Below are 23545 nucleotides of genomic sequence, written 5' to 3' on the forward strand. Positions count from 1 at the left end.
GGTCACTGCCAGAGGGGAAGAAAGGAACCCAAGGAGTGTGCGAGGAACTTAATTTGTAATGCCTTTCCTCAGAAGTGTCACCTCACTTTCACCGTCTGTTCATTGGAACTGACTAGTTACCATGGCCCCAGCCAAGCTCAAGGGGGTCGAAGTCGAGGGGAGCATATGAGAGGCTTGGTGGTCATTACTGTATCACATGTAACTCCTATTTCACAGCACGGATCACATTTTATTTTAATAAAACATTATTTCCTCTCCTGGCGTGGAAACTCCTGAGGGCAAAAGAGGGTATGTCTGTTTTGATCACTAATATTTTCCAAACATCTTATAAAAGGAAGGGACTTGATAAATACTTGTTGAATAAAAAATTTAAAACCAAATATTCAAAATAATTAATTTTAATTTTTTAAAGAAAAAAATACTCTCCATAGGAAAGCATTTGTTTTTATGTCCATCAGTAGCCAAATGGAACTTGATATAAACATTTCCAATACACCAACTTTGGTTAAATGCACAAGTTTGAAAATAACTCAATGCACACATCAGATGCTACTAACAAGTTCATTAATATCCAAGATTCATTCCTGTATGTCAAAGGTCATCCAAGGTAAACATTATTTTCATTACAATGAACTATGAGATTCCAGTGAGAATGGTTTGCCTCAAAGGATTTAGTCTCTGAACTTGGGAGTCTAGCATTCAAAAATTTAATTCACCCACCCACCCATCCACACTCGCATTTATAAACTTCCCATTAGGGCAATTTAATGACAGGAGAAAGTAAAAACTGAAAGGGCATTTGTAACCACTGGGTATCATTTGGACGACTGGATGGGGTGGGCAGAAAATACTAAAGGTGCACATAAATTAACGCCAATAAATGACAGTCTTCAGAAAGCCACACCTAAACATTTCCAGAATTTCACTAAACAGTTGACAACCTGAAACAGTAGAGCCGTGACTACAAGCCTTGCTCCATTCCAAACAAAACCTCTAACCATTTCAAGAACAGAGGAGAATCCACATGCAACAAGACAGACATTATCTTTAATTAAAAATATATATATATATATAAATCCTTAACACTTCATTTAAAAATATGTGGCTGTATTTTAAAATCTGGTAATGCTCAAAGCTGGCAGCTGACCTCATTCATATATGTAAAAATGTTCTTGAAATATCAATATGTTGGTTTATACGTTACGTACTGCCCTGCAGCTAAATCTTTCTCACCAAAATTCTCAAATGACTATCAAAAAAAGAGCCGCATGTTCTAAGCCCCCAGGACACTAAACACGGTAAGTTCCAGAACTAAAGGTGAACCATTCATGAAATACTATTTCTGAGATGCTGGAAACCACACTAGCACAGAGACTTAAAGACAATTGACAGACAAGCGGTAGCTTTTTCTTTTTTTTTTTTTTTTTTTTTTTGCAGGTGTTAAACTAACTCACTCTACATTGAACTGTTTGGGAACTATAAAAACTGAAAAGCTCATCCTCTTTTCCAACCTAGGAGGGAAATTGAAAGGTAACAGTGAAGTGAACTACTCATATAGTGTCTCACATATTCCGCTTAACTATTTAACACATAATTCCAAAATGCAAATATTTAAAATGGCTTTTGAGGAGATGTATCTGCAATGTTAAGCTTGTCTAGGCTAAATAAATGTAACTATTTTATTTACTTAGACATGTATCATCCTGATGCCAACAGTATCTAAACATTCATAATTAAGCAACCGACTTGGAAAGGGCTCTCAGTAACTGCATATAATCTGCATCTGTAGCATTAGAAAGAATTCACTGCTCATTTTCTGAGGTAACTGAATACTGTAAGTCTACGTCAGAAATACTAACCTTATGGGCTTTGAGAGTATGCACAGTACAAATTTTATTATTGAAGAAAATATGTATATGAATATACAGAAAAAAATGTATAGTCACTGAAGAATCAATAATGGCCATGTCTCCACATGGGGGAACTAGGAGTGATTATTTTATTGTTGTTGCTATGGAAAAGTATTCTCAAAATAGCTAACTTAAGAACCAAAGGGTATCTATTACCACCAATGAAATTATCTGCCCTTTCCTGTCTTCTTCACATTACAAGCTTTTAAAGCCTGGGCCAACCAACGTGACTTTACCAAGTCTAGCTACCTACATTCTAATACATTTGTAAGGAGGAAGCCCTCTTGAAGGACAGAAAAATAGCAAGATCATGGTTATAAAGGAACAGACTTGCTCCAAAATTAACAACAACAACAACAACAACAAAGTGGAGAAGCAACTTAATCATTAGGCTTCCTACAGCAATCTACTTCTATAGAAAAACCAGTCCCTAACATTTCATCTTTAAAAGTTTAAAATACTGTCCTTACACCAGTTTAGACTGATGATACTGTTCCATTCACAAACCTTTCTCTCTGTGCTAGTTAACGGCACTCCAAATCAAAACTTCTACTTACGTCGTTTAAGACTAAGTCTTAGATGTCTGGCTAGTTTATCTGGCAGGAATAAAAGAACAAAAAGAGTTGGGACATTAGCAGCAAATTCATTAGATTTAAGGGTTTGATTTTTTTGTCTGCCTTTAGAAGCCTGCATGTTAAACACTGGTGATTTTTTAATTCTCAATGGAAATGGTGATGGCATTCACTTAACCAAACTAGCTCAAACTACACTGTAGTGAAAACATGCAATAAAAACAAAATTGCCATTAAATTCCTATTTTTCAGACATCACCAAGATCTTCTTATAAAACACAGTCATTTAAAACCCCAGTATAGTTTTCGTCCATGCTTAATAGACCTAAAAGTAAAAAAATAAACCTGTGTGCATACCCACACTTTTCATAGCTTAGATGATACATTATTCACGTTCATTTTTTAAAAAAGTCACGTGAGAAAATGTAAACTTGAAATCACATTAAATTCCGCTGTTACCTAAGTGGTCTGCTTTATTTTCAAAACATTGGTGCAAGCTACACTTTCACTTATTGTCTTGCTATGCTTTGTTGAAAGGATACGCCTTCGTCTTTAAACTCTGAAGAACATTAGAAATAACCAGATTAATTCAAGTACACAAAGTCTTCCAGACTACTCTGGAATATCAGCTTGTAAATGGCACAAGTCACAATGAGTAGATGAAGCTTCCCATATGTTGCCGGCAGTCTCTACAGAATCACAAAGAATGGAAAAGTCACAAAGTTGAAATCTGAAATCCATTTGGGGAAACTATCTTCAGACATCTGGCTTAGTAGAAAAAAAAAAAAAAGAAGGGAAGAGAAGAGAGCGAAAAGAAAGAAAAGAAAAGAAAAGAAAAGAAAAGAAAAGAAAAGAAAAGAAAAGAAAAAAGAAAAGAAAAAGAGAAAGGGGGGAAAAAAGGCAGAACTTTTCAAGAATCCTGAACTTTTTCAGGATTAGAATGCTACTTAATGTGCTTGAAAGAATTTATGAAGTGCTAAGGCCCTAAAAAACGTGCCTCTCTTAAACATGAGTAGACGGATACTCTACTCCCAAGCTGACAAAGGCCCATGTTTTTATAACTGCAGGCTGTGCAGGACAGCAAGGAGAAAGAAAACTTACAGAAAACTTAATCACATTTGGCTGCCCATCATTTAAAATTTCAATAGATTTAAGCGATTTAAGTTACACTCTCATTTAATAAAACACCCACACAATGACAAGAATGAGACTTTAATCAGTTTTAAGTGGAGTTTATAACACTAAGAGATAAAGGGTTGTTAACAAACACAATAACAAATGGACATCTGATTGGTATGAGGCATTATCCTGTACACATCGTATTTTTTTGTGTATCCTCAGTGCATAGCATTTACACACAGAGCCACTGCTGCACAGCACAAGAGTATCTGAAGAGGCTGAATCAGAGTGAGGCTGTTTAACAGACTGAAATTTTTTAGTATATATAATCGATATGAAAACAGATTGAACTTCTGAACTGGCAGGGTAGAAGGCAGCTGGGCCAGACACTGCAGTTCGAGCCCTCCGTCCGCATGCACGACACATTGACAGTATTTAAAGGTAAACGAGGCACTTTGTGGCAACCACAGCCATCGTTATGAACATATTGCACAAATTTTCTAGAACTAAACATGTAACTTGTACCCTACTTTTACTTTTTAAAGCTGAAACATCTGATGCTGCCGGTAAACTCCACTTAAGTTTATAACCTGTGCCACAGCAAAGAATGGTGATGCTATTTCTTCAACTACGCCTTAATAATTATGGCAAAAAAAAATGTTCAAGAGGAGCTACAGAGGACTTGTGATGGTACAGGGCCCAATTGTAAGCTTTCTTAAAAGTGATGCCTTCAAGTAACTTCAGACATGTAAGCGGCTGCACATCCAAAGAGTCTAAGTAAGAAAACATTCCAGAAACTCAAAGAGATTACCTACAGAATGCATTTCAGGCTAATTATGAATACTGTCATAAATAAAGTTTTAATTAGGACTCAAAAACCTTTCAGTCATAGCAATTCTTGTCAAATTCTATGGGGATGGTAACTGAAATAAAGGGGAGTAGTATGTATAATATATATTTATATATATAATATATATATATATAATGCCATTTTTCCATTTCCAATGACTACACCATAAAATGTAAGCAAGGCTTCTCAAAAACATTGAAACATTCAAAATCAAAACCCTCATTCAGACCTTCACATTCCAAAGGAAAGATAATAACAGTGCAAAAGCCCATTATAACGTCATTATTTATGACCTGGCCCTCCATGTTACATATTGGAACAACACAAGTTATGTTTTAATATATACTGTGCCCAAAAGTGTAACAAATAACAGTATTAATAACTATCATCAAAACATGAATAGTTGATTTTCATTTTAGTCAACAATTTTCAGCTTTTACGAAAGAAAAGGTGGCATATAAATTTCAATGCTGAGATCTTAGCAACAGTTGTCTCTAACTTTACCCAATTTAACTGGTGAGCAATCAGTTCTCTGTATATCAATGTTTCAATACAAATGTGTAAATCCTAAGAGCTTTGTTAAAAATTTAAAAATTTTTTATTTGTTGAATGAAACTGATGAGGTATGGAAAACATGTCAACATTATATATACCAAGAATATTTTTGATGAAGTCCTGCCTAATCTGTTCACCATCAAACTCTAAAAATGCTGCTCTAATAGGTCCTAATGCAATCCGTATTTGTAAATTAACTAGGGTCAGACCACAGCTAGTGAACAATTTCAGCACCAAGAAGTTATTGAAAATGAGATTTTACACCATTAAGAAATCAATTGGCTGGATATTTCAATGTTTCAAGGTCAGGGTAGAATTTGAAAGACACCAAATTTCGGGGGCGGGGGGACTTCTTTTTAATAACATCTTCACATTAGCTTTACAATAGTAGTTGTATTCTGCTTAAAATCATATGCAGTCTGGGCATATCAAATATATGATATTGAAGAAGTGAAATTGAAGCCCTAGTCCTAACTCTAGCACTATGAAGAAATGATTCAACACTGCACATTAAAAAAAAAAAAAATCTATTCTTTCAATAAAAATCGATAAAAGCATTATGTGGGACAATTTCTACTGAAGAAGTAAATGCCTTATTATTTGTGCAGTGTTGAAAATTTACTGCAACTCTAATTTCCTTTTTAACACAAATAATGTCCTTTTAAATATAAACATTATATGTATTCAGTATTCAAGTAAAATTCCCTAACAGTTAATGACATTTAAAAAATGTGCAAAACTGCAAAACTCATTGTAATAGAATGTGTAAGGTCAAAAGGGTGGGACGGCTGACAGCTATCGGATTGAATAAGTGCATCATAAATCTTTAAAGAAAAAAAACGCTTACTGTAGAATCTCAAATTGAAATTTCCTGTGCAGCATTACAAAATATTTTATATTCAATGAGAAAAAAAGCAGCTTGCAGGCAGCACATGAAGCATCCACAGCAGGTATATGATTGAAAACTAATAACGTAAGTGTATGCAGTCGACTGATGTAGGTACTAATAGCATCTGACTTTTCGCACTGGCCTTGATTACACAGGAGATGGAGCGGTCACTACAAGTGAGAAAACATATTTAATAAGTCATTGTCAATTTTTAAAATGTTTCAAGCCCATTCTGTGTTGATAGCCTCCACATTTATATGGTTAAGTCATTGTTGCTGTGTTTCTTATCTATGACCACGTTATTTTTATATCCCTTCATTTGTGGATTCTTAACAAGTTGTGGAAGGTTCATTCCTGTACCCCAATACAGATTCACTCCCTCTAGCTGCCTTTTCTAGCACCAATATGCTTAAAAAAAAAAAAAATGCACAAAACAACAAGCAGTGACAGCGGCCAATTCCTCAAACGTCCAGATTAATAACTGTAGCATGCTAAAGAAAGGTGCGTGGAAATAGCTGGAGACGGCATACGGTCCAGAGTCCAGCGTGAAACCCATCCCTTTCTGAGCACTCCCTCCATCCCCGACCCGAACACATGCATGAGAATGTAGCGGAACCCTCGAGAAACTCCTCTTAGCCAACTGCAAACTTCTCTGTTGCCACAAGTGCAGAGGGGTAGGATGTGAACCTGTATGTCACAAAACTCTTTAGCCACTTCAGTTGGTGACAGAACACAAAATGAGAAATTCCTACGTATACACATCAGTCTGTCTCCACTTTTTATAAAACTGGAATAAAATGGGAAAGTGCCATCTTTATTTATCCTAATTGAATTTTAAATGTCCTTTTGACACAAAAAGGTATATACATGACACAGCTACACAACCTTTTTTCAACTGGACAACAAGTGTCAAAACCCTGTGGATGTATAGGGTAAAACAAGATTGGTCAGGAAAAGAGAATTGTTCCTATTAACTGGTAATCTGACACAATGTCCTATTGCCATTAAAAAAAAAAGGTCCAATTTCAGTTTATTCAAGTTTGTTTTCATGGTGTTTTATCCCTCTTGATAAAAAAAAAAAAAATTCAGACTTTTGTAATTTGTGTATGCTGATCTTCATCAAAAGGTTCATTCTCTGGATCAGAGTCAGTGGTGTCAGAATATCTATAATGATCAGGTTCATTGTCACTAACATCTGGTGTTACAGAAGTTGAACTGCTAGCCTCTGGATTTGATGGCTCCTCTACTGTTTTTGTGAAGTACAGCTTCACCTGGAGAAAAAAGAGAAGGTTTAAATGGAAAAATCCATAAATCTGACTAATCTTAAAAAATAGAGATCTTTACTAAGTAATTTAACAGATTTGTTTTTAAAAGCGCTACGACAAATATGATCTTTAAAAGGCGGCTGCCTTTTAAATGACCCTCTTCTTCAGATTCCCTCTATGTTCTCTCTTACAATACACTAAAAAGTTATACTGGAATGTTAAAATACTAGTCTTTAATAAGCATAAGCTGCAAGCATGGACTAAATAATTCTACAAAAGAAACGCACTGAGCCTGAAGTTCATCAAGTTTACAAAATGTATTTTCAATCTCGAAATTCAACGTACAAAGAGCTGAGTTCCGAAAGAACATTTCACTTACTAACTGTCTGAACCTCAATATGTTTTCTGATACAAATGATACTGAACAAATACAAATGCCATATCATAAAAATACTGATCAACAATGATGTTTAGGATCAGCCCTAAAACCTCCTAAAACCTAAAAACCTCCCATGAGGAGAGAACATCACACAGTGATCAGAACAGTGGCCCAAGGGCCTTTTTACAGGCACAGCCGAGTTAACTGTCAAACAAGTCAACAAAGGCAGGTATTTCTGTTTTAAAGGCGAGGAAGCTAAGGCCCAGAAAGTTCAGGCAACTTGCTGAAGGCCACATATCTAGTAGGTGGTGGATGTGAGGCTTCGGGGAGATCTGGCAGGAAGCCCCTCGCTCATTCTCTTAAATCGGCAGCCCCTCCCCCATGGTCCAACAGTCTTCATCAATTCTTCTCTTCCACCCAAAATCCGTTCCATCAGTAACTCCTTTCAGTTCCACCTCCAAAATACCATCCGTCCCCACCCTGACAGCTTTTCATTGTGCCCCACAGCCACCACACTAGTCCAAGCAAGCACCGTCTCCACTGGATTAAACCACAGCAACAGCTTCTCAACTCACCTCACAGCTCCGTTCTTGCCTCCTCTCCCTACTCTCCTCTCCAGTCTACATTTTGAAGGAGTGGACAGAATGAACTTTTAAAGACAAAATTCAGATTACATCCATCCTGTGCTGAAAACACACCAACGTCTTCACACGCAGACTCATGTGCTTTAGTCAAAATGACTCCTCCACTGCTCCTCAAAACTACCCAAATTATTCCTGTCTCAGGACTTTTGTAACTGTCTCTGTCCTTCTCTCTTTCCCTAGATATTTATATAGCTCACTCGTTTCATTTAAGGCCCTGATTAAATGTCACCTGCTTGTAGAGGACTTCTCTTAACTATCCACCTAAAAACACACACCAAATGATCTCCGCTTTATTTGTTCACAAGCACTTACCGTATTATGGTACTTGTTTACTGATAACTGAAATACTTTCTATATGTAATCGCAAATACATATTCTTGTGATATTAAAACAGAAAACAATAAAACTAGAGGACGTCACACTGTAAAAGCTAGTAATTAAGGAAAATACAGTGCTAGGTAAAAGACCATCATCAATGGAAACCCGTGAATTCTAAAAGACACTTATAGACACTTAAAAGAAATATAGGATCTAAAGCCACTTAAAAATGGATTTATTTTCACTTAAAATATGTAGCCCCTTTATTTTTGTTATTACTAGCAATATTCTTATACTTACAAGCTATAGTTAGGCTTGTTGTATACTACAAAAATGGAATGAGGCAAAACAAGGAAGAGAGAATTTTTTAAAAGAGAAAGGAGAAGGGTACGGTGAAATAAAGGGGGGCAGGATCAAGTAGAATAAGAAATAAGAAAGGAGAAAAAAAGGGCAAACTAACCACTTGGAAATATTTATAGATCAGCTTTTCAGAGAAAATTCTTATCTATAGACAGGAGCAGAAATACACACACACATCACATATAGATAAAAGTAAATGAAGCAAATACTTCCACAATATGAGGAAGTGGACAGAGTTTTAGAATGGGATTAACACCAGAGGATAATGAGCAAAGGCCTTCCAGGGCACGAGAGACCGAAGCTAAGGCTACAACAGGAAGGCCGAGTGCGGGAAGGGCAGGGGAAAGGCGGAGGGTCGAGAGGTACAGGGAGAAAAAAAGAACCAAAAGGACTGGAGGCAGGAGAGCTTAGCCTGTGGAAGAACTGAAGACAGCCCAGAATGGGGGACTCTCGGGGAGCAGGGGGCATATGGCTAGTGCCGATGTAGGAGGGAGGCCTGTGCTGAATTAGGTAGGTCCTTGTAGGTCCTATCAAAAAACCACAAGGTCTTTAAAAAGGATGGATGAACAGGAGTGACACAATCACGTCTATTTTAAGATCACTCTGTGGAGTTGAGAACATATGGGAAGGGGACAAAGGTAGGAATCGTAAGAACATTCCCTAGAAGTCATTCCCAAATGACTGAGCTCCCTTCTACTTCTTTCTTCCCCCAGTCCTACTTCACATCCTGCTTAAACTTAACTCCCCTTCCTAACCCCTGCCTCAGATTTCACCAAACAACCACACAGAAGAGGGTTAAGAAAAGAAAAAAAAACATACTTTTTTTTTCTTTACTCTGTGTGCATCCTTGTTAGAAACTCAAGTTACTGATATGTAAATATTGCTTCTAAATAGTACTTAATTTAAAACTTAGTCATGCCAAGTCCTTCACCAGCTATACACCTAAAATTAGACACACACATACATAGAGCCACCCAACAATTCCTCAAAATGTTTTTGACTGACCTTAAAATTTGGAGAAAAGTATCGGTTGGCCTTGTCTTTATTTGCTTTGTCGAGATCATTTTTTGTTAAAGTGAGTACTAGATATTCCTTGTCATTATCTGCACGCTCTATACTGCAAATACTATCAATTTCTTGATCACATAGACTTCCATTTTCTACTTTTTCTGAGGTTTCCTCTGGTCCTGGTATGAAGAATGTATTTACCCAAAAGTGAAACATTTTGTCCTTAAAAAAAAAAAAAAAAAAAAAGATTGTAAATTTTTTTAAAGAAGAAAATATACCCCCTATATTCAACATCTGCCCCAAGAAGTCAGTAACATAAGCCATGTGTCGTTTGATATTTTGAATAAAGACAAACACACAAAACTTGGCAGTCTGGGTTATCTGCCACATCTAACTCACATAAGATTATTCTTTTGTTCAAATTTTAGACCAAAAATGGAACTCCACAAGTTCCAAAATAACTTACTTTTGTTTTAAAGCCTTAAGTAAAATATCACCTTTCTTGTCTAATGTTAGCTTTAAGAAATGTTTTGAGTTCATATGTATGTATGTATTTAAAAAAAAAATCGTAAGTGGATTTAATTTCCTCTGTCTCAACAAGTTATCTATTACGAATTTAATAAACGTTCCTGAAAAGTCAGCACAACTTCTCAAGATAGCAAGGCGGGTACATTTCTACTTCGGAAGCAATACAAACAAACATTCGGTGGCTCCTGTTCCTCACACGACAGTACGAGTGTATGTTTGGAGACTTTCACAATGTGGGGGAAGAAGACCAGCAATTCTGACTTTTTTTATGTTATAAAATGCCTATTTTTTAAAAATCGCTTCTTACTTATAATATGAGGTCTTGTTAATCAAAAAACACACCAGAAGTTCATGACTTGAAGCCTTTCCTGACCAACATACAAAATGCTCTCTCTCTAATTACTGGAAGTTGGCCTGTACGGATCACCTGACAGTTAATGATGCGCAGCCTCCTTGTGGCATCTCATCTCATTTAAATTGCTGGTTAAATCCTTTATTCTAATTTATCTTCAAGTTCTGTTATTTTCCCAGAAAGATGGTAAGACCTTTAAGTATCTTACATTTAACTGTCTTTTTATCTTTTAACAGTACCTAGCAATGTCATATATAAGTCTTTTAAAAATATTAATTGCAATTATTTCAGCAAAGTCATTGAATTAGTAACTATATACATGTTTTACTTAGAGTCAGAAGAACATAAGCTAGTAATATTTAAATCTCCACAAGTGTGGATTCTGTATAGATAACTGATTACACTACAATGGTTTTTGTTTAAATCACAGCAACATTTCTAAAAGGTAGGGGAAATCACATAAAATGGAAATAAACATAAAGTAATCCCAGATACAGATGTATTACAAATAGTGATCTAATCTTAAATTCTGCACGTATTAAAGTAATGTACAGACGATGACTGAAATAAGAACTTATGCACTCCTAAAGGTAAAGGGAAACAGTGATGCAGGTGCCTGTTTTCAAAAGAAAATATAAAACTTTATGTGTACCAGTCTTATAACAAATAGAAGGAAAAGAAATACTTACCTTAATTTTAAAACACTTGCTAATGCTTCCTGGATTATTGAAAAATAATTTTCCAAAGTTACTGATATATATGTAACTTTCATTTATACAGAATAGGTAGGAAATGGGTTTCTGGCGAAAAAAACCCAGCTCAACGTTTTGTAGAGCTATGTGGATTCCCAGCTATGTGGATTCTGGATATAGGAGACTGTATTTCTTTGGATAAGTCAAAGTAGAATTTAAAATTTTTGTAATAAATGAAACTTCCTCTTTTTTTTTTTTTTTAAAGCTAAATATCAGGAAAACCAAATCAGTCCTATTACTGAGAATGTCTAAAGACTGGCAATACATTATCTAGCATGTTCCATGAGCAGTACCGACATACGAAGGTAGTATTTTTGTTCACTACCACCCCAAAAGTTTGCACCTTAGGCACACTCACCTTAAATGTTCACTCAGTATTGTAAGCCAAGATAGTTTAAGAATGAGCTCTCGCATTCCCTAACTTAGCTCCGTAAGACGCAAACCTCACTAACTTCCTAAACCTGCGTATTTAATAACACACTGTTTTCATTATTACTTCCTTTGCATATTAACAGATCTTCTATCTAAAATTCAAAATATTCGATAAACTTGAGGAAGTTAGATATAAAATGATCTGGTTTCAGGAAACATGAACCCTAATGGGGGGGAAATGGTTTGTGTCATTACACAAGACCATGAAACACATCTTTATTTATACATATACCCTAAATCTTCTACAAACTGATAGCCCCTTGCTAATTTCTTAGTGCCTGCTCATCCTTTCCAGAAGGATTATAACTGATTTAATGGGGTATACAACCTTTAACAATTTTAAAACATTTATCTGCATAACCCAACTTAAAGAACGTTCATCTCAAATTAGAATATGTCATAAGGACTTTCCCTTCTAATAAGACTTTTTACCATCAGAATGGCTCATCGATGCTGTAGTACACAAAGCGTGTGCAGATTCAACAGAAAACCAATTATAATTCATGAATGTCTGCCATAAAATATATCTTATAATCTCTCCTTACAAAATGATTTCTGCTTAACCAAATATTTTAAGCGGAAGATCTAAGGTCGCCGTCCGAGGTATGGTGAGTCCGGGTATTTTTCCCACTACGAGTAAAGTGCAAACCTTTTTTAGCATCTTGTTCTGTTTGTGGAAGAACTCTACTTTGATGTCACCACACACAGGCAGCGGCTGAGGGAACTCGAAGTACATGAACTTGTCTTCCCGTCGTGTGGGTCCCGAATTGGAGGAATAGATCTTCACCTTGAGCTGGCAGACCACAAACTGAGGATCTGCGTGGTGAGATACACATTAGCATCATTTCACAGGAAATGCCTTCAAGTGCCAGACTGCCAAAAACTGTTTCAATGATTACTATTAGCAATACACACAAAACAGGAATTCTGCATCTGTAACCCTGATCTAAGACAAATCAACGGAAAAAATAAGGTCAAAAAACATAATCAGTCCAAAAGTTTCTCTAACTTGTACCTTCAACATAAGGTTCTACTCACTGTATGAAAACCAATGTGTTTTACAAACAGTAAGTCCCAACATTAGACTTCTGGCACTGCACTTAACATCAAATTTTAACATTAAGTTGTAAAATACCTAACATAAACTAGATTGGTAATTAAAATGCTACAATAATTTCCTGGCACATTCATATTTGCTGCAGTATTTTAAAGTCTCTACCATGTAACAAAACCCACCAAGTAGAAACCGCTACATGTTCACAACAGGCATGAGAACATAATCTGTAACAAAGTTATACGAAATTCCATAAACGCAAGACTGAATATTTACAAACAAAACAAAACATTAATCATGATTTATTTTACCTATAGCTCACATTTTATTTCTTAAAGGTATATAAAGCCATCATCATGAGAAACAGGAAGAAAAGGATGTGAAATGTTCGCAAAGAAATACAACAGACTCAAGCACGAATTGAAGCACAAGCCCCCTCCCTCCAAACACACTGCATTTTCATCAACACATATTTTGGCTTTGGCCCCTGTCTGTTTCAAAATAAAGGGAAGGACTACATGGTTTAGTGAGTAACCTTATGAATAAGAAGTGTGTGTTGAAGGAAATATGTCAAGACAATCAAGAAGTAAAATCCTAAGCCTGCAAAGAGTACTAGAAATTTTCGTATATGTTCCATTCACACACACACACACACACACACACACACACACACAGAGGCATAAAATACTCAGCACCAAAAGGCATCATCCTTAAAGATGAAAAAAGAAATATCACATTGTTTATGAATGTGGCCAACAACTGAGAACAAAGCAAAAAGCTTATCCAAGCTAGATGAATTTTCTGGTTTAATAAACATGTGCTGGCCCATCTATGCAATCTCAAAAGCAGTATCAGCACTCACATAATAAATAGGTTTGGAAGTAACATACTGGGCTTTTCTAATATGAATTTGTGAGGCACTTATCATGGGAAAAAGGGCACTCCAAAAAAGGGAAACATTCTACCAACAATCTGTCAATAATTTTCACTCCCTTGACTAAAGGTTCAAAGTACAATGAGCCATTTTACAGGATTTTACCTGATTCCGAAATTTTCCAGCTTGAAGAAGCAAACAAAAAGGTACGATTTCAAAACTGTGATAAAAATCGGCCAGGATGAAATGCCTCGTCATCTTATTAATTCAAACTCCTAATTCAGAACCTGATAATCCTGATTTTAGGACTTTAAACCGCATATTACCTGTATAAGCCAGATTTCAAGTGAACTACAACTAAAATGTGTATCTTCAGGAACCCCAGAATAGTCAAATCAATTCATAAGCTAATTACAATTCAGTGTTACTTAGACTTTACCCCCAAAACTAAGATAAGAAGTTTTAACAAAATTAAGTGGAAAAGATTTTCTCAAATCACTAAAGAAAATAATTTTCCCTACATTGTGAATTTCCCATTTTAGATATCTCACACCTAATTTATCAGAAGTCCAACAAGAGTATGGTTCTGCTGACTTCTAGACACAGTTCAGATATTTTTCCTTTGATGTGACTGTGCTCTAAAGAAATGACAAGTCAATACCTGGTAAACAAAAATCAGAATTAAATTTTTTTGACATGTGCATACTGATAGAGTATTGACAGAAAAATCACAGTGACCATCTTGTTAACATTTTAACCCTTTTTGATGTTAAAAGTAGAATAACTTTTCCTTTATTTAGAAAATATTAAGACAATTCTCAAATATGAAAAAGGCCGCTAACCCCTGACAGCTCTGCAGAAAATGTTCTATTTTCACAAGTTTTCTTTTCTTCACTGGCTCCTTATCTCCTCTTGAGCCCAAACCTGCAACTCCACGTCTCCAGCCTCACCATCCCAGCCCCTCTGGGCCTCACCATCCCAGCCCCGTGTGACCCTTTCGTAGAAGGCTGGTTAACTTTGTTTCCTGATGCTCCCCAAAGTATCAGATAGACTCACACCTAACAGTCAGACCCATACTTTCAAGCACTCACTATCTTCATGTAAACAGCTCACCTTCACCTGATTAAGACGGGGTTAAAACCCAAAACATTCATGTCTCCAAGTCTCCGTGATACTCATTTTTTCTTTCATACCTTCTCTGTGTATTAATCACATGGCCAGAATCAAAACTGACAAAATATCCAGATATAAATGGCAAAGCAAAAAGTAATCAAATCCTACTGATCGCCTTAGCAAAGCACATCTGGCTTACGGCAAGTCACACAACTGGTTTCCCTTCCCCCATTTTCCCCCATCTTGCAATCTCCACTTCCTACAAAGCCACACTTAAAACACAGCATATGCCTCCAGAATGGTCACTGATGCCATAGTATTTATCACCTCTAGTCTGATAACCCCATTCAAGGTCCTCTTATAGTCAGCCACACATCCCAGTCCTCTTCTATTCTCTGTGTCTACACTCCTGTCCAGCTCATTTCCTACTGGTATGCTTCAATGCAAGCTATTTCCTATTGCCTGTAATACTTCCTTCGGTTTTAATGCCAATCTAAACTGTACGCTTTCTCCAATGTTCAATGAGAATCCGACTTCCTCCATGAAACTATTTGACAAGCCCCAAAACTTTTATTTTTCTGAGTATACCATTTATAACTTATACATATAATCTCCCATTCAATTATGTATTGCTTTTGTTATAATACAGCTTCATTACATACTATTAAATCACAGTGCATAAATGGAGAACTAGAAAACTGATACAGATTAGAAAGATGTCAGTAGTCAGTAATTTTAAAAGTTTAAATGTAATACTGAGAAGAGACCAAAAAAGAAAAGGCCACCACAATGTTTATAAGTGGAAGCAGGCAGAGCACAACTGACAGATTTTTGCTAGAAGAGGTGAATGTGAAAAAATTACACTAGATAATAAGACTACTGAACTGAATGTTCTCCTCCCCTTAGCAAATGTCCCTAATCTGTAATACCTTTCTTTTGGCTCTTAAACCTGATATCTACCCTACAGGAAGAGCAGGAGTTTTTCCTTCCTTCTTCCTTCTCCCCTATGAATTTAAGTCCCTATGTCAATTACCTCTGACAATTCAGTGCCTTGCATTTAGAAGTTTTTATCAAAACATTATTATTGTTTTGATATAGCTGACTAATATAACAATGTTATATTAGTTTCAGGTGTACAACACAGTAATGCCACAACTCTACACGTTACGCTGCTCACTATAGATGTGGGTACAATCTGTCACCATGTAACACTATTTCAGTACCACTGACTATATTCTCCCTATGCTGTGCCTTTTATCGGCACTTTTAAAAATTGTACTGAGATGACAAAAGCATCAGTGAGGTCTCTCAGAAGGCTATAACATGTTATATTAATAAATCTGTGGTCGTGATGAAATTATCTAGTTCTAAGAATGTAGGAAAGATAAGATGAAGGTGATTACACCTAACTGAAAAGGATAAACACAACCAAGAAATTAATTTCCTAGGTACAAATTAATTTAGGGACAGAATTTTTTAATTATGTAAATATTTTCAAGAAGCGAAACTTAAAGCTAAAAACTAAAATCACTAACAAATTACAGAACCTCACTGAAATATTATTAGAGGTATTCGAAGAAATAATGTAGTGGGATCCTATCTACAAACTACAAAACTGCACTCTAAATAATAAATAAATAAAACGTATTTCTTAGACATGACAACATGGCTAATCACTGCCAAGGCAGAACTAATATGCTTCTGATAAAATTCTGATACAGGAAAAAGCAGCCGCAGTCTGATCTTTCACAGGGTCGGATGATACTTCCTTCTATGCGTTCTCTCTTGACTCACTGCTCTGGGTCTGAGTATGAAGGCTCCTACCAGGCTGGCTGAGAACTCCAGCCAAGAATAGCAGAGAAGCAGAACAGGACTGGGGTGACTGAGGAAGGCTTACAGAGGTTAGGGTAAGCCAGAGGTCAATGTGAGGCAGACATCACCGACATTCTTCTAGTTAGTATGTATCTACGAAGTTTTCAGATCTCAAAATATCTTCATTTTATTGATAAGCAAACACAAAGACAGGTAGATGGTGTGCCCGGGGTTACACAGTACAGCAATGACAGAGCTAGAATGGGAACTTGGATCTAAATCCAGGTTTTCTCTAATACTCCACATACTTTGACCCAACCCTATTCTCTCAATATACTTCAGCTTTTCACCATGTCTTATCGGTTTTTTTCTTTTTATTGTCCCAGTCACTATTACTATCACCATCTAGTCTTCCTAAGTATCAAGGAATCAGTCCCTGCCCCAACACCAATAAACTAACGAATCCCACTGCCACTCTGATGGTAGATCTCTAAGGGGATAGGTTTTCCAGTTATCTGATCACAATTTAGGCTGCATTTGGTAGATGCAGCAAAGAATGTTTCTTTCATAAACATAATTTTGCTTCCAAGACATTACATTTATTGGCTTTCTTAGTCCAATGTGCTAAATTGAGCTACTTAATTAGTCTGGATAGTTCAGACATATATGCCCCTGCATAAATGTTAAGTGTTGTTTCTGTCTAGATTTTTATGTAAACTTCTACATATGTTCAGAAAAGTGTTCCAATACACGGAAGGATGAGAATTTAGAGCACTTACTGCAAGTTCCGCCACTGAACATTGGAATAGTTTCAAACATCATCTTGTGAAACAACAGTGCCACTGGTCTATAATCCAGATGATTCTTTAACAGGTAGCTATAATAATAAACATAGCGCCTCTGACTGGGAATAGTTACTCCCTGGTGGACAGGAAAAAAAAGAAAGAAAAGCCACATTCAAAAGAAAAATTCCATTATAGTTATTTCACTAAATTGTTATGGTTACATGGGTTGTGCCCACTGAAGAACATACACACATTAAAAATTTGACCTTAAATGATTAATATTTAAATCCACCTCAACAACACAGTAAATCAGAGCAACATCGGTACAAAGGAAAATACGAGAAGAACTTTTCTCCCTTAAAATCTAGTTATCACAACACCCTCATTTATTCAATGGTCACAGCAATTCCCCGGCCCAGGAACCCGATAAGCAAAGCCCACTGCAGCTGTGTCTTTACACACAGGGCCTCCCGTAAAAATGTATGGACTTTCATTAAACCCACAATTCCTCAAAAGCTTGGTTATTTTTCAGGCAAAAGTATATCAGAATCAGCAGCGTACATGAAGGTACAGTGCCTTTAAGAGACAGAAACAGTAGCAGCAAAAAGTGATGGCCACAGACCCCAACAAATCCAGGAACATGTGGCTGGCATAAACGGAGACAAGAGTTCCACAACAGAGGTTCCTCAAGATGTCCCCAAGCTGCACGTATCTCTTTGCGGAAGAAACCAGGGATAGACATAATGTTTGAGAAAACTTAAGTATTACAAATGCTAAAAATATATTTAATTCATGTGCTATTAAAAAAAACCCCACTTATCTAAAGAAAAAATCTAATGTGCGCAGCCATGCATTTATTAGTGATGCAGAATAAATGAGGTATTAGGGTACTTTTTTAAGGTTTCTTTTCCTATTACATGTGTGACTTCAGAAAAATCTTAAGCATTTTAACTTAGAAATAAAAGGCAAATAGTAACATTAAGCTGTCTGACAGTTAAAAGTGACTTGCAAAAAACTTAAAAGTATATTCAAGAGAAAAAAGAATGAGCAATATTTTTAAGTTGTTATCTAAATTTCCTAATGTGTTAAGAACTCTGGACACAAATGCTTTCGATAAAGTACGTTTATGAGTTTAAAGACAGATACGCAGAATAGCAGGTAAACAGGTATTCACTGTAGTATTCTCAGTAATTTTTAAAAGTTAGCATAAGTTCATTACAATTAAAAAAATACATAAAATGTCAAAAATGGATAAAAGCCATTTCAAATCAGGACAAACGATTTAAGATTTTGGCTCCAGTGCAAAGACCATACAATCAGAAGACTTGGATTGAAAGCTGACAGTCAAAATACAAACTCTGATTTGTTTCCTTGGAAAAATGAAGACAGTTAATAAACGGCCTATCTTCTTCACAGGATTCTCACGAGGATTAAACACTACATGCAGTTACACAAAAGCATGCTAAACTGACAAAACGTTATGCAAATCCTAATTAGTGGTTTTAGAAATTCTATCTATATTTAAAGTACAATTTTAGAAGAAATGGAATTTTAGTCCTGTGTACAGTATTTTCTTAAAGAAATAGCAGTGAAATAGTATTACTGTGAAAAGCTGCTATAAAAATTAATGTTAAAATCATTGTTAAAGTTTACGAAGTGTTCAAACTTAAAATGGTTTATCACATTATTTAATGCTACTTTGGCAAACAACACACTTGATCAAGATAAAACACAGAATTGCAAAGCAGGTTGGGGGAAAATAGCAGACGGAAGACGGCTGGGCAGGAAGGAACCTTTTTTGAACCATGTGAATTTATGATCTAGTCTATAAATTAAATTTAAATCTACAAAATTCAATCAATGGAAGTCCATAAGAAGACCAAGTTGTCAAATTATTTGTTGGGGTTTAGTGGAATGACAGATGACCTCTTCCTCTTTATCTTCTTGGTATAAGTTTGTATGAATAATTTAAAGGTTTTCAAAGCTTTAATTTTTCTCAAGTAGCAAGTGATTGGTAGCATATCTATAATGCAGCTGTTTATATACAGAGTCAATCCTTACCCAAAGGGCTAGGCACATGTATAGAGAAAAAATGTATGAATGTGTTAGATGTCAACACTGCATGAATCCTTGTGTCTAAACATAAGCTGAACCAAATTACTGACACAATTCAAAGAAAAACACTGAAAAGCACAATTTAAATTTAATTAATGACTTTGCCATCAAATTATGCATAACTAAGCTTCCGCAGCTTAACTTTGTAATTCCTACCTACCAGCACCTCCAATTCACTATATTCGGATTAGCAGACATAACAAAGTTGCAAGGCTCAAATATGTATGGACCCCAGGCCTCAATGTGTCCTCTCTCTTCTCATGTCTCGTGGCCACGATGCACACTTACTAAAATTTAATTAATGGTACAATGAATCAAACTGTTATCTAGATTTTGAAATGAGTGAATGCAACTTCTGTACTAAATTGACAATGCAAATTTATAACACTTGAAATATTGTATTTCCTGAATTCATATACTGAAAATAATGGCTTATGTGCATGTTGTACCTATAGCATTTTGAATATAAAGACTTCATATAAAATATCTCTTTTAAACTCTAAGAAATGAACATTTTTAGGCTCTTCAAAATTTGTTTTACACATATGAAAAGTGGGCTAACCTTTAAAGCTCCTGGAGATTAAAAAATACTACATGTTTTCAAAATGTCCACTTTTCATTTAAGTGAACCAAGAACATTTAAGCTTAAACTGGTCTATAACTATACCCTAAAAGTTATTTCCACCCTCTACCACTAATGACCCACTCTAAACGGGAAGAAAATTACTTATATTCTTAACCTTTTCATCCTCAAATATAACTTCTAAAACATTCTAATTTTAGCTATACTTAGCATTCTTCAGATCTACTTAACACCCCATTCCTGGCCGTCATCTCAAAAGGCAGCCCTCGATTCTCCGAACCCCTGACGCTCACAGACCAGGAGGAAGGGTTCAGGAGGAGGCTTGGTGTTCCTCCCACTGTTGTTCAGCCCACTTTATACAGTCTTTACTCGGTCTCCCTGACTCCCGATTTCCATCATTCGATAGCTCGTTCTTCTGGCATGCACGTATTAAACGCTCGACCACAGGGATTTCAGCACGCTGTCGAACCACCTCTCTTTCCATGCTGTCCCATACATCATCCTCAATGAATTCAGCTCCTATTTCACTGGGGACCCTTAGGTCATCCAGTGTGGGCACTCACCAAATTCCCTTCTCCCATCTTAAAATTTCTTCACTCCTGATATTTTATACAAGTGTCTCTTCATGTTCACCTAGGTTCCATATTGGCCATCGCTCTATTAATTAACCCCTCTCTGGCATTTGCCTTTGCTCTGTTTCCCCCAAATAATCAGCTCAGGTAACCCTCATTCTTTATCCAAAACAAACAATTTAAAGACTGAAAATTCACACTTTCCCCAAATCCTGTATCTCTCTCAAATTGACATCCTCTTTCTCTATACAAAGTCTGAAAAGAGGATGCCTGGGTGGCTCAGTCAGTCGAGCATCCGACTCTTGATTTCAGCTCAGGTCATGATCCCAGAGTCGTGAGATCGATCCCTGTGTCAGGCTCCACGCTGAGTGTCAAGCCTGCTTGAGACGCTTGCTCTCTCTCCCTATGCCCCTCTCCCCTGTTCATGTGCACGCTCTCTTGCTCTCTCTCTTAAAAAAAACAAAAACAAAAAAAAACAAAAAACAACTCCCAAAGGGAAGCCTCCACTCCTTACCTCATAGGAATCTGTTATTATGAGGCTGATTTCTTCATGGTCATTTCCTGCTATTTTCTTAGTCCCATCTTGGATCACTTTTTGTCGCCATTTTGAAAATTCTCTGCCTGTCACAGGACCCAATCTCTAAAGGTTTTCTCCTATCCTTACTGGCTATCTTGTTTCTTCTTGTCCTTAAAGGTAGGCATACCTCAAAAATCTGATCTTAGAGAGCCCCTCTTTGTCAATCCTCTGTTATTTACAGTAGTTTAATTATCAATCTTAAACATTAACTCCAAAACCTGTGTCTCTCAATATGACTTCATTCCCAACTCCCAATCCAGAATCTCCAATACTTGGCTGGACATTTCTAGCCAAAAACTTTAGAAGCATTTAAAACACACCATACCCAAAAACCGAAGCTTTCATATTCTTCCAACCTCTTGTTATTTCTATTAATGATATTCACTATTTTCTCCAGCACCTGAACCCAAAACCTCTTCTAATACCACCACCACTATTGTTTATTGAACTCTTACCATGTTCTTTGCTTTGTTCTAAGTATTTTCATAAATATAATTTAGTACTCAGGAAGTGGGTATTATTGGTAACGTCATTCTATAGATGAGGTCAGGTCACACATCTTACAAGTAATGGCACTAAATTTCATCCTGGTGCTCCAACTCCAGAGTTTACACTCAACCACTGATACAATCCTGCCATCTTCTTCCTGCTAGACTAAAGCCAAGAATCTGAGAGACAGTAGTGATATACACAGGGTTATAGAAAAAAAAGGTAAGGAAACCCCAGCAGTACAAGAAAGGTCTAGGCAGCAGAGTAAAGGCAGAGATTGGTAGGTGTATCAACCACCTGGCATATGCACACAATACACAAACACAAACCCCCCCCCCCCCACACACACAGAGTACACACAAAATGAAAGGCAAACCGGAGGTTAAGTTCATTTAGAATATACATTTTAGATTCTTATGCATCTATTCAGATGCCAGAGTCCAGATTTTGACTGCGAAATACCTCTCCAAATACCAGTTCCAATTTTCTGTGGCTATTCTGGTTCAGCCACCTTCTAAATTTTGCAATAGCCAACTGATTAGCAGCCTCTGATTTATCTATTCTCCAATCTATTTTTATACCACTCTGTGATTAATTTTACAAACTGTAAGATTAATCACACTGACAATTCAAAATGCTAAATGGTTTCCCAGTGCCTACCTAAATAAGAAAATTTATCACACATTGTAATTCCGTAACAACATAAAAAAAATCTGGGAAGTTTTACATATTTTCTAACATCTAGACCAACTTAGATGATATAATTATTTGATACTTCCAGGTTTGATAGCAGCCACCTGAAATGCAATTCAGATCAGGTACACCTTGAGGTCTCCTATACATTTAGATTCGGGGATGGCCTGTTTAAATTTTGTATTTCATCTTCAAGCAGTGATATTCATTGAAAACTGCCTGCTTCCAATTGAAAATTGCAAATTTCATTAGCACACACCTAGATATAATTTAGTTACCTGCACCTTGTGGTTTCATCACCTTTATCACACTTAATTATAATTTTTGTTTCCCCTCCCTCTCCTTTTTCCTTGAAAAGAGCTTTAAAAGAGATGTATTGATTTTACTGGCATTTTCATACAGTCAAGTGTTTGAGATCGTCAGCGCAAATGGTTTACTGTTTACTACCTCACAAATTTAGATTTCCATCTTTACTAATCCCTCTTTCCTACTTGTTATTATCTTCATAATCTTTATTTGTATTTCTCCACTGACCCAAAGTTATTTAAAGTAACTGGTTTTAAATTTCCAAATGGTTGATTTAAACTTTGTAAAAACATCTCTAGCTCTATTGAAGTATAATCAAGGAATGGGGTTTATATAATTCTACTTGGAGAGGAGATTTTCTTCGTAGTTGGCCTAATGAATTATTAATCTTTTGTAACTGTTGTGTGGATGACAAAAAAAGAAAAAAGATACATTTTATGGGCTAATTTTTAATATATTATTCAAGTCATCTATAGCTCTTATTTTGTACCTTCTTGATCCTCAAGTAGATTAAAGATTCCTATTATCACTCCTTTACTGTCAATTTTTTCTTCATTTCTGCCAGCATATGCTTACTACATTTGATGTTATGCTTAGCACATAAGAGTTCATACAGCTTTGTCTTCACTGTGGAGTGCT

At 36.2% G+C, this 23545-nt stretch overlaps 1 protein-coding gene across 4 annotated transcripts in view; it reads right to left on the bottom strand.

The window, feature by feature from the left end:
- Positions 1-3678: 3678 nt before the first annotated feature.
- The window catches only part of PTEN (phosphatase and tensin homolog), a 91837-nt gene continuing 71970 nt past the window's right edge, over positions 3679-23545 (bottom strand). For 3 of the 4 annotated variants that reach the window (XM_027049876.2, XM_053207352.1, XM_027049877.2), the window contains exons 5-8: positions 17566-17707; positions 12583-12749; positions 9867-10091; positions 3679-7166 (exon numbers count right to left, since the gene is read on the bottom strand). In XM_027049876.2, the coding sequence (XP_026905677.1) occupies positions 6981-7166; positions 9867-10091; positions 12583-12749; positions 17566-17707 (720 nt within the window). In that variant the 3' untranslated portion in view covers positions 3679-6980. Of the gene's footprint in view, positions 7167-9866; positions 10092-12582; positions 12750-17565; positions 17708-23396; positions 23418-23545 lie in introns of those variants that run through there. The other variant, XM_015079071.3, reaches the window with a different exon arrangement.

This window comes from Acinonyx jubatus, chromosome D2, assembly GCF_027475565.1.
Source record: "Acinonyx jubatus isolate Ajub_Pintada_27869175 chromosome D2, VMU_Ajub_asm_v1.0, whole genome shotgun sequence".
In the NCBI taxonomy this organism is placed as follows: Eukaryota; Metazoa; Chordata; class Mammalia; order Carnivora; family Felidae; genus Acinonyx; species Acinonyx jubatus.